The sequence below is a fragment of the Prionailurus viverrinus genome, chromosome B1 (genome assembly GCF_022837055.1).
Source record: "Prionailurus viverrinus isolate Anna chromosome B1, UM_Priviv_1.0, whole genome shotgun sequence".
Lineage (NCBI taxonomy): Eukaryota > Metazoa > Chordata > Mammalia > Carnivora > Felidae > Prionailurus > Prionailurus viverrinus.
The window spans coordinates 104,853,937-104,870,398 of record NC_062564.1 but is presented as its reverse complement, the minus strand read 5'-3'; the positions used below and the strand labels follow the sequence as shown (position 1 = coordinate 104,870,398).

At 37.2% G+C, this 16,462-nt stretch overlaps 1 protein-coding gene across 5 annotated transcripts in view; it reads right to left on the bottom strand.

The window, feature by feature from the left end:
* PDE5A (phosphodiesterase 5A) overlaps nucleotides 1-16,462 on the bottom strand; it is a 142,078-nt gene that overhangs the window by 111,556 nt on the left and 14,060 nt on the right. For all 5 annotated transcript variants that reach the window (XR_007151686.1, XM_047856812.1, XM_047856815.1 and 2 more), the window contains exon 2: nucleotides 9,557-10,145. Coding sequence is in view for 4 of the 5 variants with exons in the window: in XM_047856812.1 (XP_047712768.1) it covers nucleotides 9,557-10,145 (589 nt within the window). In the remaining variant the exon portion in view is untranslated. The remainder of the gene's footprint in view (nucleotides 1-9,556; nucleotides 10,146-16,462) is intronic.

Below are 16,462 nucleotides of genomic sequence, written 5' to 3'. Positions count from 1 at the left end.
TTCTACAAGCTAATAATCAAAATATGAATAAAATGCATCCTCAGCAATTTTTGTTAATGAATATTTAAATTACTAGACCAATTGATAAAGAAGAGAACCAAACTCAACTATCTAATCAAAGCAATAGAGTTTGACAGACTGACAATAGGACTTTCACAGCTTTGGGGGCATACTAAGAGCTTAAAATCAACAGCAGCCTAAATTTCATTTCATTAAAGGAGGTGGGAATAATGTATGCTTCAAATTCACCTTAGGTGAATTTGGTCATCTCAAAGAATTTTCCTAATAATGCACTCAGGGCAAAAGCAATACACATAGAGAACTTTTAACTGCTCTAGCTCCGGCCAACACCAAAGAAAAAATGGAGCGGTACTATTATCATGATTATTCCTTTGACTGTTTATGAGAACAGTGTAAAAAAAAAAAATAAGCCTTGGATATCTACTTGCTAAAATAAAGCAACTGGTACCAGACATGCCCTCCTACTGAAAAATATAAGACTAGACAAATATATGAGACAGCTAAACTACAGACCATGAAAATGGGGAATACACATGACAACCAGGCAATACTCTGGCTTCCTTCCGGGGGCATTTTCCTGCTGGCAAGACGGTAGGTGGTACACAAGTGCAGTAACAGTTCCAAATGGAACTGAAAGGAATTCAGGGCTTCTAAAGTGGCTAAAATTTGCAAGGCAAAGTACCTAATAAGAGAGCTATGTTGGGGAGTTAGGGGAAGGGGTAAAAGGAGTGGCAAAAGACTGAGTGGCTATTCACTTCAGACATGTATAGAGCAAGGCTCTAAGAGAACTAGCTAAAATTATGTGTTGAAGGCTGAAAGCAGAATGGTGATACCAATTAGGTAAATATTTGGAGGCGCTGGAGCTCCAGCTCAACCAGAGGAGAGACCTCACTAAGCACCTCGGGCATTCAGCTGAGACACAGAAAGGCTACTCCTTAGGAGTAAGGACCATATCCTTGATTTGGGAAGGGGTGGGGGGAGGGGAGGAGTATTCCTTAAGACAGTATTCAAAACAAAAATAGATCTACCTTAACAATAACACCAAGTCTGGCAGGACCAAAATGATCATTTGTAATTTCACCACCTACAAGAACAAATATCAGCCCTCTTTTAAAGAAGGATGATATGATCCAAATGCCCTGCAAGAAAACATCCACAATATCCAGCATACAATAAAAAATCGCAACACATGTGAAGAAAACTTGCAATTGCAACCCATAGTGAGGAGGAGAAAAAGTAGTCAATAGAAAATGACTCAAAAATGATTCAGATGTTAGAATTAACAGACAAGGACTTAAAAGCTTCTATTATAAATGTACTTAAGGACTTAAAGGAAAACATGGTAATAATGAACAGATGGGAAACTATAAAAAAAACTTAAAAAAACAACAAATGGAAACTCTAGAGCTGAAAACTACAATATCTAAAATGAAAAGCTCATCGATGCATTTAATAGCAGATGAAGAACAAAATAAGAAAGGGTCAGCAAACCTGAAGACAAATCAACAGAAAGTACTCAATCAGAAGGACTGAGAGGGGAAAATCCTATAGAAAGTTAACAGAGCCTTGGTGTTTTCTGGGACATCATCAAGTGGTCCAGCATATATATCACTGGAGTCCCAAAGAGAAGAAAGAGGATGGAATGGAAAAATACTTAAAGACATAGACCAAAATTTCTCCAAAGTTAGTGAAAATCTTAAACTTACACACATATTATGAAAATGATACATAAGAAACATAAGATGAAAATACAAAGGATAGCTGACTTCTCATGAGAAAAGTGAAGACCAAAAATATGGGAAAACTCTGTTAAAATGTTGAAAGAAAAATAATTATTAACTGAGTATTGTCTATCCAGTGAAAATATCTTTCAAGAATACAGGCAAAATAAAGGCATTTTCAGATAAACTAAAACTGAGACAATTTGTCACCACCAGACCTTTACTATAAGAAGTGCTAATGGAAATTGTTCAGCCTAAAGGGAGAGACACCAGATTCTACAGAAAGGAGTAAAGAGCTTGGGACTTGGTTTGAACATGCATAAGTATGTAAAGATAAGGAAGCCTGGGTCTTCATTTTTTGAGAAGGAAACACCCAATAGAAAAAGGAGGAAGAGAAACAAAATGCACCTTGAGGTGTTGAAGGTATCACTAAGAATTCTTTGATATAAAAATAAATAAAATATAGGCATGTGTTGTATATTTACATATTTTTTTCCTAGCTCTGTCTACTGACATACTGGTAGCAACAAACACATACCAGAAGTAATGAACACATCTAGTGCTCACATCTTGGTTTCTATCTTGCTTATTTCCTCCAATGAAAGGAACCAGAGTTCCTTGGGAAAGGAATGATTCTAGAGCTAGGACAGGGAAAGTGTAAGATAAGCCTGGAACATATTGTTAAGCCAATTAGAACTTTCAGCCCACAAGAAAGCAAGAAAACCCAGAGTGATGGCAACATAACAAAAAGACACAGAGCCTGGCGAATTGGATATAATTTGAGAATTTGAATAAATAAAGATAATAACAGATCATAACTCATTAAACAAAACAAAAATCTGTGAGTCCATAGTGAAATAAATAAAGGAATGTATGAATAAAGAAGGCAAACTCTTCGTTACATGAGAACTAAAAAATATAGAAGTTATGATGGAGTTAGCGAATCAATGGATACTAAAATTACCAAATGTAGGTTCATGAAGAATAGAATATTTACACAATATCAAGGTACCTCATCATAAGATTTATTAATTACAATAGAAAAACTGTACCTTTATAGTGGAGAAACCTAGTAAACACCACTAACCAAGTTTTCAAAATTAACATCAACACTGGGATAAATCAAAATCATATGCTTCCTGGTAACATATGTTGAGAAGACTGTGGGTATTTAATAAAATATATATTTAGTCTTTGTCCCAGGTTCCGGCACAGAGCTCCTAAAATCCCTGTAATTCCCTGAGTAACAGGAAAGTCTTTTGATAGTCAACACAAGCCCCTTTCAACTGTACCTGTGTTCATGCTAATGAGATGAGTCATAAGTGAGTAGGCCCCAGAGAGCTTCCAGATGGGGACTGGCTACAGAAAAATCAACCAACTTATTATAGGGTTAGAACTCTGAGCCCCACCCCTGACCTCCAGAGAAGGGAGAGGGAGCTGGAGATTGAATTCAATCTAATGGCCAATGGATTTAATCAGTCATGCCTACATAATGAAACCTTGATTTAAAAAAACCTCAAAACAATGAGGTTTGGAGGAGTGTCCAGGTTGGTGAAGATATCTACGTGCTAGGATTGTGGTGCACCTCCTGGAAAAGGAATGGAATTTCTGTGTTCCCCCACCTTCTATTCTTTGCCCTAATGCATCTCTTCCATTTAGTTGTTCCTGAATTGTATACATTAAAATAAAACTGTAATTGTAAATATAGTGCTTCCTTGAGTTATGTGAATCATTCCAGCAAATTATTGAACCTGAAAGAGGAATCACCTAATTTGTAGGTTGGCATAAATGTGGGTAGCTTGGGGGCCCTGTTTGTGGCTGGTATCTGAACTGGGAACTGTGGACAATCTAGTGGGATTGAGTCTTTAGACTGTGGGGTCTGTGCTAACTAGTAGTAGTATAGTGTCAGCAGTTAGTTACGAGTGGTAGTTAGTGCTAACTACTAACAGCATCAGAATTGAATTGGGTTGTAGGATATCACCTGGTGTAGGAAAAGTGAAGAACTGACTGTTGTTGTTTGGAAGCCCAAACAAGGTCTCATCATTGATATCTGTGGTTCTGTCCAAAATGTCTACTTTGAGTCTCCTCAAAAATTTGACAAAATAATTAGCCTGTACTCTCAAAATATATGTACAGATAGATAAAGGAACAGAGAAACTATTCCAGATTTAAAGAAGACTAAAGACACATGACAAGCATATTCATTATATAATTCTGGATCAGACCCTTGATCAGAGGAAAAAATAGCTATGAAGAACATTAATGGGACAATAGACTAAATTGAACTATGGACTATTAGGTAATAGCATTGTATCATAATTCTGATTTGGACAAATGTATTCAAATTATATAAAAGAATATCCCAGTTAGAAAACATTCACTGAAAAATTTAGTAAAAATATTTCCAACTTATTAAGTGGTTCAGAAAAATAGTATACACATATTACTTACATGTATTATATATGGAAGAAAAAAATGATAAAGTAAATGTGGCAAAACATAAGCAGCTGGAGAATTTGGGTAGAATGTATATGGAAGTTTCTTCTACTAGACTTACAACTTTCCCTTAAGTTTGAAATTACATAAAAGTAAAAATAACAGAAAACAACATAAGTAGACTTGCCAATTTATAAGTTATTTATCTCTTACAGAGTGGCATTTTTAAGACAATGTCTAAAACTTATTAGAACATTAAACAAAGACAGATATAGTGGTTCCCACACTATGTTCCTTGGGGTGCAATTAGATCATGACAGATTGGTAGATTTATCAAGATTAAAACAGTTGATATTGTTACTTCTTTCTTCTAAAATTCATTTCGGAAATCATTTTACTCATTAGAAATTCTTTGAGAGAGCTCATAGTTCTTTTTTTTTAAATTTTTTTTAACATTTATTCATTTTTTGATAGAGAGCGTGAGTGGGGGATGGGCAGAGAGGGAGACACAGAATCCTAAGCAGGCTCCAGGCTCTGAACTGACAGCACAGGGCTCGATGCGGGGCTCAAACTCACGGACTGTGAGATCATGACCTGAGCCGAAGTCGGATGCCCAACTGACTACGCCACCCAGGCTCCCCAGAGGGCTCACAGTTCTTCAGGAAAACTTCTTGATAAAGTGAGACGTGCAAAGTGAGAGACGGTAAAGACTTACTTATCTTGATAAGGAATGCAAAAGGAGGAATGAAGTCATCAGGGTGGGGAAGAACAGTAGCTACATGGTAAAGGCCATATGAATGGCAATGAGACCCTCCCCTAAAACCCTCCAAGTCTTATTCCTAGAAATCATAGCATGTCTGGAGTGGCTGTCCTATGGAAACAGGAGAAGAGTCTAAGTTTTGCATTCTGGTTGACTTAGGAGAAAAAGGAGTGTTTTGACAATACAAATCCTTTGACAGGAAATCTTGGGGAATCTTGAGGGTTCTGTAGGGCATGACACTAGGTGTTCAACGTAATCTGTGATGGTCAATTTTAAGTGTCAGCTTGACTAAGCTAAGGAATGCTCGAATAGCTGGTAAAACATTATTCTTGGATATGTCTGTAAGGATGTCTCTAGAAGAGATTAGCATTTGAATCAATAAACTGAGCAAAGAAGATCTTCACCAATGCAGGTTGGCACCATTTAAATCATTGAGGGTCTGAATAGAACAAAGAGGCAGAGGAAGGACAAATTCATCCTTTCTACTTAAGTTGAAACATCTACCTTCTTCTGCCCACCTGCTCTCCATTGAAGTTCTTGGTTCCCAGGCTTTTGGATTCGAACCCACAACAGACTTAGACTACGGGTTGCCCAACTCTCAGGCCTTCAGACTCTGAATTACACCACCGGCTTTCCTACTTGTCCAGCTTTCAGGCAGTGGGCAGACTGTGGAAATTCTATGCCTCCATAATCCAGTAAGCTAATTTCTGTAATGAACTTCTTCTCATATATATGTGTATCCTACTGAGTCAATTTCTCTGAAAAACCTTCACTATACACAATCCAATATAGATACTAGATGATACCTAGTTTTCATATAGAAGAAGAATACCAAACACATTTATACAGTTGTCCTGAGTTGTTCTGATGATTACGTTTTAATATCTTATTATCAATAAATGCTGTGCCACCTTCAGGAAAGTTACACGAATGATGGGCTGATGCAGAAGGAGATGATGTGTGATTGAACATCTATCTATAGACAGCAAATACCCTCTCATTAGTATTTGCGGTCTGATTGAGAATCACTGGTTTAAGTTATGGATCTTGTTTTATATTTTAAATAAATGTGTTATTTTATTAGTAATAAAATAGATGACTTCTCACATTTATATCATTCTGTCACAAAGTTTTAAAAAATGAATCAAATGTTGACCACTTCTTATAACTGACTTATCTATGAGACTATTTTTTTTATTTTTAGCTTCAATCTGAGTATGATTATGTTTCATGGCCACCTCGGGGTTTTGCACAACTTTTCAAGGGTTCTATGGTCAAATAAGCTTTAAGAAATACTGCTTTTAGGGTGTAATTTTCACAGATGCATGTTTAAAGAGGTAGGATTCAGAAAACAGAATGCATTCTGACTACTTTCACAAAAGGCTATGAGACACTATTTTGATATGAATCATGGGTGGGGCTGAATTATGAATTATCCATTAGCCAATTGACTTCTACTGTCAACAGCAATGTAAACTATATGTCACAGATCAACCCCACAACTTCTAAATGAAATCCTTGGGACACAAATAACTTCTGCAGGGCCACTATAAACACGGATCAAGGGTGCCAAGGGTGATGCAGCAACATGAAGAATCCACAGGCTAAGACGCTTCACCCTGGAAGCACTGCAAATCAAGGACATGGACCCCTTTGAGACAGCAGTACAAGAATTAAATCATTACTAACTGCAAAATAAAACTGACATTGTCAAAAATGGTAAGCGTATTAAACAAAATGCATATAAGTGAAGAAATTCTCAGGGCTGCAGAAACTCAGAACCACGCAGACAAATGAAGGCTTTCTCAGCGAAGCTGAAGCATATTTATGGTCCTACTGTACTTGGGACTATAGTGCCATTGAAAAGTGGAAACCCAGCTGTCACCTAAGACAGGAAGGGAATTCTGCAAATTTGGCAGCAATCCTTCAGCTGTGTCCTTAATACCCCGCTTGTAGTCTGCGACGGTGTGACGTTGCTCCAGAGCTCATAGAAGTTGCAGAGAGAGCTCCAAGAAGAATCAAAATTGAATAAACTCCTTGTATAGAATGGATTCTGGAAAATACCTCAGGATTTCACATCTTTCCCTAAATCCCTGCCCTCAATATTCCTCACTGGCTACCATATTTACTCACCCATCTTCAAACCCTCAGTCATCCTACCTCTTCCTTTCCCCTTACTTTCAACTCCTATTAGCGACCAACTCCAACAGATTCCACTTCTTTATCGGAAATCCGCTCCTTTCTTTGCTCATAAGGCTAGTGTCCTAGTTCAGGTACTCACTGCCTCACACTATTCAATAATCTGTCCTCCCAGTTTCTAGAATTTTTCTAATTCATTTTATGACCACTGTAAAATTCATCCTGCTAAAGCACAGTATAAATCATAGCAATCCCCCTTTCAAACCACCTTTAATTATCCCTCGTGGTTCTAGTCCACATACACACCCCTCAACCTGGCATTCAAGACCCCAGTAATCTCCAGGCTCTGCTCCCATAGCTCCTCAATGTCTACACTATTACCCACACATGTCTATACGATGACATGTGGTGCACCTGCCCTGTTGCTTCTTTCAACTTCTCTTTACATCTGGATTTCACCATGTACACAAACCAATCTATTCAAATCTTATCTGTTTTCTAGGGTCCATATCAAGCGGTGCTTCCTCAAAGAAACATTTCTTCATCTCCCCAACTAATGATATCTCCTGCTTCCCTGAACCTACCACATTTTCCTGGGCATCTATTATGACCTCCTTTCTATTCTACTTACCTATCTTATCTACTATATAATTTTAATTTAGTAAATATTTATTAAGACTTGACTGGGAGGATGCCTGGGTGGTTCAGTCGGTTAAGTGTCCGACTTTGGCTCAGGTCATGATCTCAGTTTGTGGGTTTGAGCCCCGCATCGGGCTCTGTGCTGACAGCTCAGAGCCTGCAGCCTGCTTCAGATTCTGTCTCTGTCTCTCTCTCTGCCCCTCCCCGACTTGTGCTCTGTCTCTCTGTCTCTAAAATAAATAAACATTAAAAATTTTTGGAAAAAAAAAGACTTTACTGGGGCACCTGAGTGGCTCAGTCAGTTAAGCGTCTGACTTCAGCTTATTCAAGCCCCCCATCCAGCCCTGTGCTGACAGCTCAGAGATTGCAGCTTACTTCTGATTCTGGGTCTCCCTTTCTCTCTGCCCCTCCCCTACTCATGCTCTGTCTCTGTCTGTCAAAAATAAATAAATGTTAAAAAAAAAAGACTTGACTATGTGCCAGGCATTGCATTAGCTATCGTGAATACAGGGATGAATAAAAAAAGCAATGACCCTTCAAATTACAGAGAGGAATTGCAAACCGGGATTGCCACGGAATATTTAGTGTACCACATGGTAGGTAGCTAGAACAATTGTTCTATTATGGTGCTTGAAAATACCTTATAAACAAAGTGCCATTCAATTAAGATGTTTTATTTATTTATATTTTTTACTTAAGTTTCTTTATTTTGAGAGAAAGAGAGAGAGAGAGAGAGAGAGCGTGCACACATAATTGGAGGAGGGGCAGAGAAGGAGAGAGAATCCTAAGCAGGCTCTGCACTGTCAGCACAGAGCCCCACATGGGGCTGGATCTCACAAACTGTGAGATTATGACCTAAGCCAAGATCAAGAGTCAGACACTTAACCGACTGAGCCACCCGGGTGTCCCTAAGATGCTTTATTTAAAAACCATAATTCTGGGGCACCCGGGTGGCTCAGTTGATTGAGAGTCCAACTTTGGCTCAGGTCACAATCTCATGGTTGGTAAGTTCAAGCCCCACATCGGGCTCACTGCTGTCAGCGCGGAGCCTGCTTCAGATCGTCTGTCGCCTTCTCTGCCCCTTCCCTGCTTGTGCTCTCTCTCTCAAAAATAAATAAATCTTTAAAAAAACATAATTCTATTAATAAAAAAGGTAATTTTAAATGGAAAATTTGAAGAGTCATATAGTGTAATCTTTAAGACCATAATTAAAGATCTGTATATAATTGAAGCAAAGTAGAAGAAATACCAAATCTTTCTGCCGAACTATTTTAGAGCAACAATTTCTATTTTTTTGAAGACATAAATTTATTTGTTTAATAAAATAAATGAAAGAAAATATGGAAAGAAAGAAAATCAGATTTTGGTGTCAACGGGACTTCAAATGAATGAATATAATTAATTTGAATAAATAGGTAAATGAATGAACAAATGAATGAAAAAAGACTACTGGTTTCGTTTTTTGACAGGTTTTGGACCTAGCATTTTAGATTGTCAGTAAAATCCTTGGGAGACAAAATAGATAAGGATAATTATAGTCAAAAAGAGAATACAACTATGAGATGAGCTGTGTTAAATTATCACCAAGAAGAAAACAAGACAAGCTTTCTCTAGGGCCCATATCCTTGACTCAACCACAAGTAAAGAAACCCTGGCATTTAAAAAGATGAGAAAGTTCTTACCATACGTACCAATTTTAAGTAAGTGTGCAAATTACTACATTCAGTAATCCTGTTACATCTCAGCTTGAAATATGCCTACCATTCCCAGCAGTTGTCCAATGTTCCATCCATGTTCCTCTCCTCATCCTGCTACCCCATCTCAATGATTCCCCACTTACCTCGTAAGCATCTTTGATGTTTAAGGGCTCACCAAATGCTGCCACGTGTCCCACAATGCCTTTGTTCCATTCTAAGCGGATACAGTTATTTGAAGCTTCTTCCAGTGTTGAACCTTCTGCAACATCAAACAGGCGGCTGATAAGAAACTTGTCATTGGAGCTGTCCTCACAGACAAGGAACAGGGAATAGCGATCGGCAGAGATAAGTCCATGAATATGCAAGAAAATTTTGTGACATAAGGCTGTGACATCCAAATGACTAGAGATATCTTTCACTAATTCCAAGAGTCTTGAGCACTGGTCCCCTTCATCATTATCAAACCTTGGGGGGGTTAGAGGCATCTGTTCCTTCTTTTCTGAGTCAGAGAGGAAGCTCACGGTTCCCTCAGAATCCTTGACAACAATGGGTCTAAGAGGCCGGTCAAATTCGGAGGCAGAGATTTTCCTGGTTGGTGTTCCAGGTGCACTGCTATCTGCACGGGGACTCTGCTGCGAGGGGCAAGAGCAAGATTCTGTGTGGCTTCTGATACCTTCTTTGCACACAGGGATGGTGTGGACTCTCTCAGCAAACCAGGCATTGACCATTTCTCTGCAGAACAGAATGCAGACATATTAAATATTTAAGAAAGAAAGGTGCTATCCCTGAAAACTGCTAAAAATTCTCTCACAGCAAACTGATCAGATAGTAATTCAATTTTTCACAGAAAATAGAAATAAGGTGGTTTGTTTAAGACAGTTTCATTTTGAAAAGCTGTAGAGAACAATTGGCACAATGAACATTTTAATAAAGTCTGATGCCTATATACATAGATTTTCAGATATCTGATTTATAACGCATCAAGCTTCAAGTCTGCTTCTCTCAAAAGCAGTTTGTGTTAGAGTAAAAGACACTAAATTTGACAAAGTCTGAAGAAAACATAAGTACAAAAATCAGTTCGCTGTTTAAAACATAACTTGTTCTGAAGTGAAACATTTTAAAATTTAAAACAAATATTTAACTAAATTTGGCTAGCTAATATGTCTAATTTTAGATAATTTTATCCATATTGCTATATACAGATTAGATTTAGAAGGGAAAAATATAAATAATTTGACCTGCTTTGTAGAAAAATTATAGACTTCTGTAAATATTATCCAAATAATGCTTGTTCATCAATGGTAAAAATGATCTCTTCTTCTAGATTATCTACTTCTGGTATAAAGGAAGAAAATTAAAAAGTATGCAATACCTAATTTTAAAAATTCTGCCCATGAAAATTTAAATTATTTGTTTTTAATGTACCTTTCTGTGAAAGAAACCTATTTGAGCTAAAGGCTTCACAGTGGGCGATTTGTTTTTAAACAAACTTCAGATCACACTATACATCCAAATGATTGTTCAATTCAAATGATTCCCCTTGGCAAAACGTAATCTTATACCAATTGATAGTGCCATTACTTTAGACATTTTTGGAGCTTTTCTTTTGAAACTTAGCTTCTAAGAAAATTTATAAGATAAATAAGAATATTAATTTTCTCTAAAAGTTAGATCTTGCTTTTCACTAAGCCCTCTTCTCAAAACTAACAAATAGAAGAAAAACCAACAAAATAAAACCAAACCAAACAAAACCTTAAAGTAACAACTAACTTAATATCTCTTACGCATAAGACTTTCTTTTCCCAAACTCAAATTCCCTGTCAAAAGACAAAAACTTACTACCTCTGAGGATATTTAAAAGAATTTTCCATAATAAAAACAATACAATCCCTACTCTACAATGACATATTATTTTCACTAAAAGGCCAGGACAAAAAAAAAGTTTGACAATGCACGATTTTGGAGAGTGTCGGTATATACTCTTCATTCTTCTTGGCAGTCGAAAGATTGTTACCACCACCTCCTTGGAAGGTAAATAGGCAATATCTAACAAATTTTAAAATGCATTTATCCTTTGTTCCAGAGATTTTACACAAAAGAAGTACCAGCATATTCACTATGGCAATGTTTGTTACAGCAAAGATAATAAGCTACCTATATCACCACTGGAAGGCTGTTTAAATACATAATGGTACATTTATATAATGGATTACTAGGCAGACATTGAAAAATGGTCATATGTACCGCTGTGAATAATCTCCACAATTTATTAAGTGAAAAAAGAAGGATACGGAGGGAAAAAGAAAAGGTTGCCTTATTTCTGAATCTGTGTTGTTTTTCATTTATCAGATATTGCCTTAATTACTTTATTTTGAACAACAATGTATTATTTGGTAAATATACATTATTGTAAAACATGCCAGTCTAGAATGCAATGGGTAAGAGAAATAATAACACAGATATTACTAGGATGACCTCAGAATTTCAAGTGTTGGATACTATTATAAAAGCCTTTCAAAGATCCCTTTAGGAAGAAACACTTACATAACCCCCCAGAACTGCAGTAGTTGTGCCAAAGAAACTGATGTCAAAAATGCATGTGAAGCTGTCAAAAATGTACAGGAAGCTTTTGAATAAAATTGTTTTGTAAAATGTAGATAAAAAAAGCACTATGTCTAAATTAACATATTTTATGTGATTTAAAAATATGCACAGGTAACTTAAATTGTTAAATCAATATAAAAATAGGCATTTGAATTATTTCAGCTACCAACTTAAAACTTAGTACAATTTATTTCTTACCTTCTCATTGGAAAATGGTGATCAACTTTTTTTTTTAATTCAAAATACTGACTTGACAACTCGAGGTGGATATCTAAACAGACAACTTACAATGGGTGAAAACAGAATTCCTAATGCCCTACCTGTTGTGTTGCTCCAATCTCACTCCCTGCCAGTTTTCCTCATATTAATAAAGAACACCATCACCTCCCTAGTTACTCAAACCAACATCTAGGAATTTCTCGAAATTTCTGTTTCCTTCAAATCTCACATCCAGGCCACGTCCTGTCAATGTGACTCCCAAATTTTGTATCCCAATCTGTTCATTTCTATCTCCTGCATTACACCCTGGTCCAAGTTCCACCACCTCTCACTATGGACTATGATCACCTGCACCTAACTGGTCTTTCTATATTATACTTGCCCCCTTTCAAATCCATTCTCTCCATAGCAGCCTGAGCAATCTTTGAACAAAGTATATCTTAACATCTTAATTATCCTACTTGGCTTCTCCGTGAATAGAGAATAAAAGCCAAGCTCTTTTAATCCCCTACCTGGCCTCTCTGGGGCTCCTCAAGCAACCAAGCTCTAACTGCCCCCAGTCTGGAATGCTCTCCCGGCACCTACATCTGGCTGATCACTCAGACAGTTCTTCACTGATCTGCCACCTAAAGTGGCATCTGATACATGATGTTCTCACCTCACAGCACCTGAATTCTTATTATCGGATATTTTTCTTGTTTATTAATCTGTTGTTTTGTTGTCTGTCTCCTCCAACCAGATGTAAATTTCATGAGGACTACTTGTCCAACTTGTTCCTGTACTCGGAAAATGCCTGTTACATACTCTGTCCTCAATAAATCCCCTATACTTGGAAAATGCCCGTCTCATAGTGTGTCTACAATAAATAATTCTTTTTTTTTTAAATTTTTTTCCACGTTTTTTATTTATTTTTGGGACAGAGAGAGACAGAGCATGAACGGGGGAGGGGCAGAGAGAGAGGGAGACACAGAATCGGAAACAGGCTCCAGGCTCTGAGCCATCAGCCCAGAGCCTGACACGGGGCTCGAACTCCCGGACCGCGAGATCGTGACCTGGCTGAAGTCGGACGCTTAACCGACTGCGCCACCCAGGCGCCCCCTACAATAAATAATTCTTGAGTGCAGTGAATGAATCGATAAATGAGGCTCCTAAATTAACTACATCAAGAGAGACAACAGTCTTTTGAATATCTGAATGCTTGTATATTCGTTACAGAAAATCAACATTGTGGTTTAACTATCAATATTTATTATCTCTTGGATATAAGCCTCATAACTGATCATGGTTAAGTTATCCTCATATACCCTGCAGGGCTTATGATATGTCTCATATAGAGTCAGCGCTTAAAAATTCTTTATTCGTATGCTTTTTAATACTACATTTTTCACACGTGTTTTATTTCTAGTTATTTTCTTGGAGAGATGAACGCAATATTAAATTATACAGGAAAAGCAGATCCAGTATATTCACTCATTCAATCAACAATTTTTATTAACCACAAGTGATGGGGAAGGGGTTTCTCATGACCACATTATTGATTATCTGAGTCCCTGTAGTTATATGCTTAGGTAGGAAAACATATCATATCATATCATAACATCAAAACACTCACTTAAGAACCAACCACAAAGAAAATTAAATCATTCCTCACACCTCTCTCTCTTCAGACATCCCTTAAAGTTCTGCAGTGCATGACCAATGTGGCTATATGAAGTGGGCCTTTCCTCTTAAAAGCATCTATCCTCTCCCAATGATTTTTTAATATTTCAGTTTATACAAATACAAATCACCTGCAAATCAAAATGATAATTCTTTAAAATTTTTTTAAATGTTTATTTTTGAGAGAGACAGAGCACGAGGGGCGGGGGCAGAGAGAGAGGGAGACATAGAATCTGAAGCAGGCTCCAGGCTCTGAGCTGTCAGCACACAGCCCAACGCAGGGCGCATACTCACAAACCGAACCGTGAGATGATGACCTGAGCCAGAGTCGGATGCTTAACCGACAGAGCCACCAAGTGCCCCCCAAATTAAAATTCTTACATAAGATACAGAATTTCTACAAGTAGATCAAAGTAATGTTGGAGAACCATTACAATATTATACAAAGCCACTGACAGTTAAGGGCTATGCCCAATTAAAGACCAACTAACAAATAAAGAATCAACAAGGGGAATGATATAACAGATACTTGAAAAGAGAAATTTATTTAAATAATTATATTCAAGATTAAGAAAGGTCCTTGGAGGGTTCCTGAGTGGCTCAGTCAGTTAAGCGTCCAACTTTGGCTCAGGTCATCATCTCGCAGTCTGTTAGTTCAAGCCCCATGTCAGGCTCTGTGCTGACAGCTCAGAGCCTGGAGCTTGCTTCTGATTCTGATTCTGTTTCTCCCTCTCTCTCTCTCTCTGCCCTTCTCCCCACCTCTCTCTCTCTCACTCTCCTTCTCTCTCCCCGCCCAAAAAATAAACATTAAAAAAAAAGAAACGTCCTTGGAAAAAATGATGAAACCTTCACGGTTTCAAAAAGTGTTTTTTTGAAAAAAAAAGTCTATATTCCTGTTGTAAAAGTCAAACATGAAAAAGTGAAGTTAATTGGCTGTGAAATAGTTTTGTCAAAAATTGTTCATTCTAAAATTTAGCATGGAATTTTCATTATAATCTACATTTTATTAAATCTAAGATTAATTTACTTTTATAATCTGTGGTTCCATATTCAAGATAAAGTTCCAATCAAAACCTTTTCACTGATTTATTTCCCCATTTTAATTGGATCCATGTTTACATGTCCTTTTTTTTATAGAATGAATTATTCTCATAAGGTAAAGATCTGAGTGTGTCAGGCACTATTCCAGCTAGGCCGGGCACCAGAGATATAGTAATGAACAACCCTAGACATATCATTCAGTGACCACTCCTGCAAAATTGAAGTTTATATGGTGTTCAGGAGTTTATTTCTGTACATAGTGGATTTTGCTGTTCTATAAAGTTGAATGCAAATGCATAAAATGAATAAAGATGGAAAAGATGCCTGTAAATATGTCAGATATAAGGGTAAAAAGTACCAGATGGAATTCAAGAAACCTAGATGGTACTTCTGACTGGGCAAATCACTTCTGTGGCCTACGATAGGATCTCTGTGTTCATGTCTCTTCTTTGATTTTGTAAGATTTTGAAAGTATTTATATGAAACATAATGAAAAGAAAAGGGCAACAGTTTATTTAAACCTGGTGAGACAGGCTTTAACAATCCTACTTTCTAAATTATGAAGCTAAATTAAAAGGCTGAACCAAAGACATTCTATTTGGTGGCAAAATCTAGAGTCAAATCCAGGTCTCCTTTTCCAAGTCTTATGGCCAGTAAGAAGAAAAAAGTTCCCAGAACATCAATGCTTATCATGAAGGAAACACTCCCTAACTTCTAGCTGCATTTGAAAGTCAAACTCAAATTCACACATACAGGCGCAGAGAGAGTAAGACTGGAGTGCCTGGGTGGCTCAGTCGGTTAGGTTTCCAACTCTCGATTTTGACTCAGGTCATGATCTCATGGTTCGTGAGTTTGCGTCCCTAATCAGGCTCTGTGCTGACAGTGTGGAACCTGTTTAGAATTCTCTCTCTCCCTCTTTCTCTGTCCTTCCCTGGCTTGTGCACACATGCACACTCTCTCTCTCAAAACAAATAAACTTAAAAAAAATCACTTACGATAACACATTCTTTAACTTAATTTTTTATACTCAGATCATAAAAGGATGGCATATTAAGCCACTGAAGCAAAAACTGTCTCAAATGACTCAGAGAATAAAGATTCTTAAGGATAGTGTCCTGAAAAATATCTGCCTGAATCCCATGTCTGTTTCTCTGAAACCAGGTCATGTTTTATAAATCTAAAACAGTGCACTGAAAAACCGTATAATGAATGTGTTCAAGGCAAGAGTCATTCTTACGGTTGCTAGATTTAGCAAATAAAAATACAGAACACCCAGTTAAAACTGAGTTTCAGATAAACAATGAATAATATTTTAGTATAAGTAGTATCTGAAATTCAAATTTAATTGAGTATCCTGTAGTTTATGTGGTCACGCCAGTCCTCTATATTCTTTTTCCCCAACTGAAATTGTTGGCAAATAGACAACAAAGAAAAGGTGGGTTCTATACAGCATACTGATGAGCTCCAGACTATCAAATTACTAACACTAATTTTATCATCAAAAGAACACAGAGGACGACCGCACT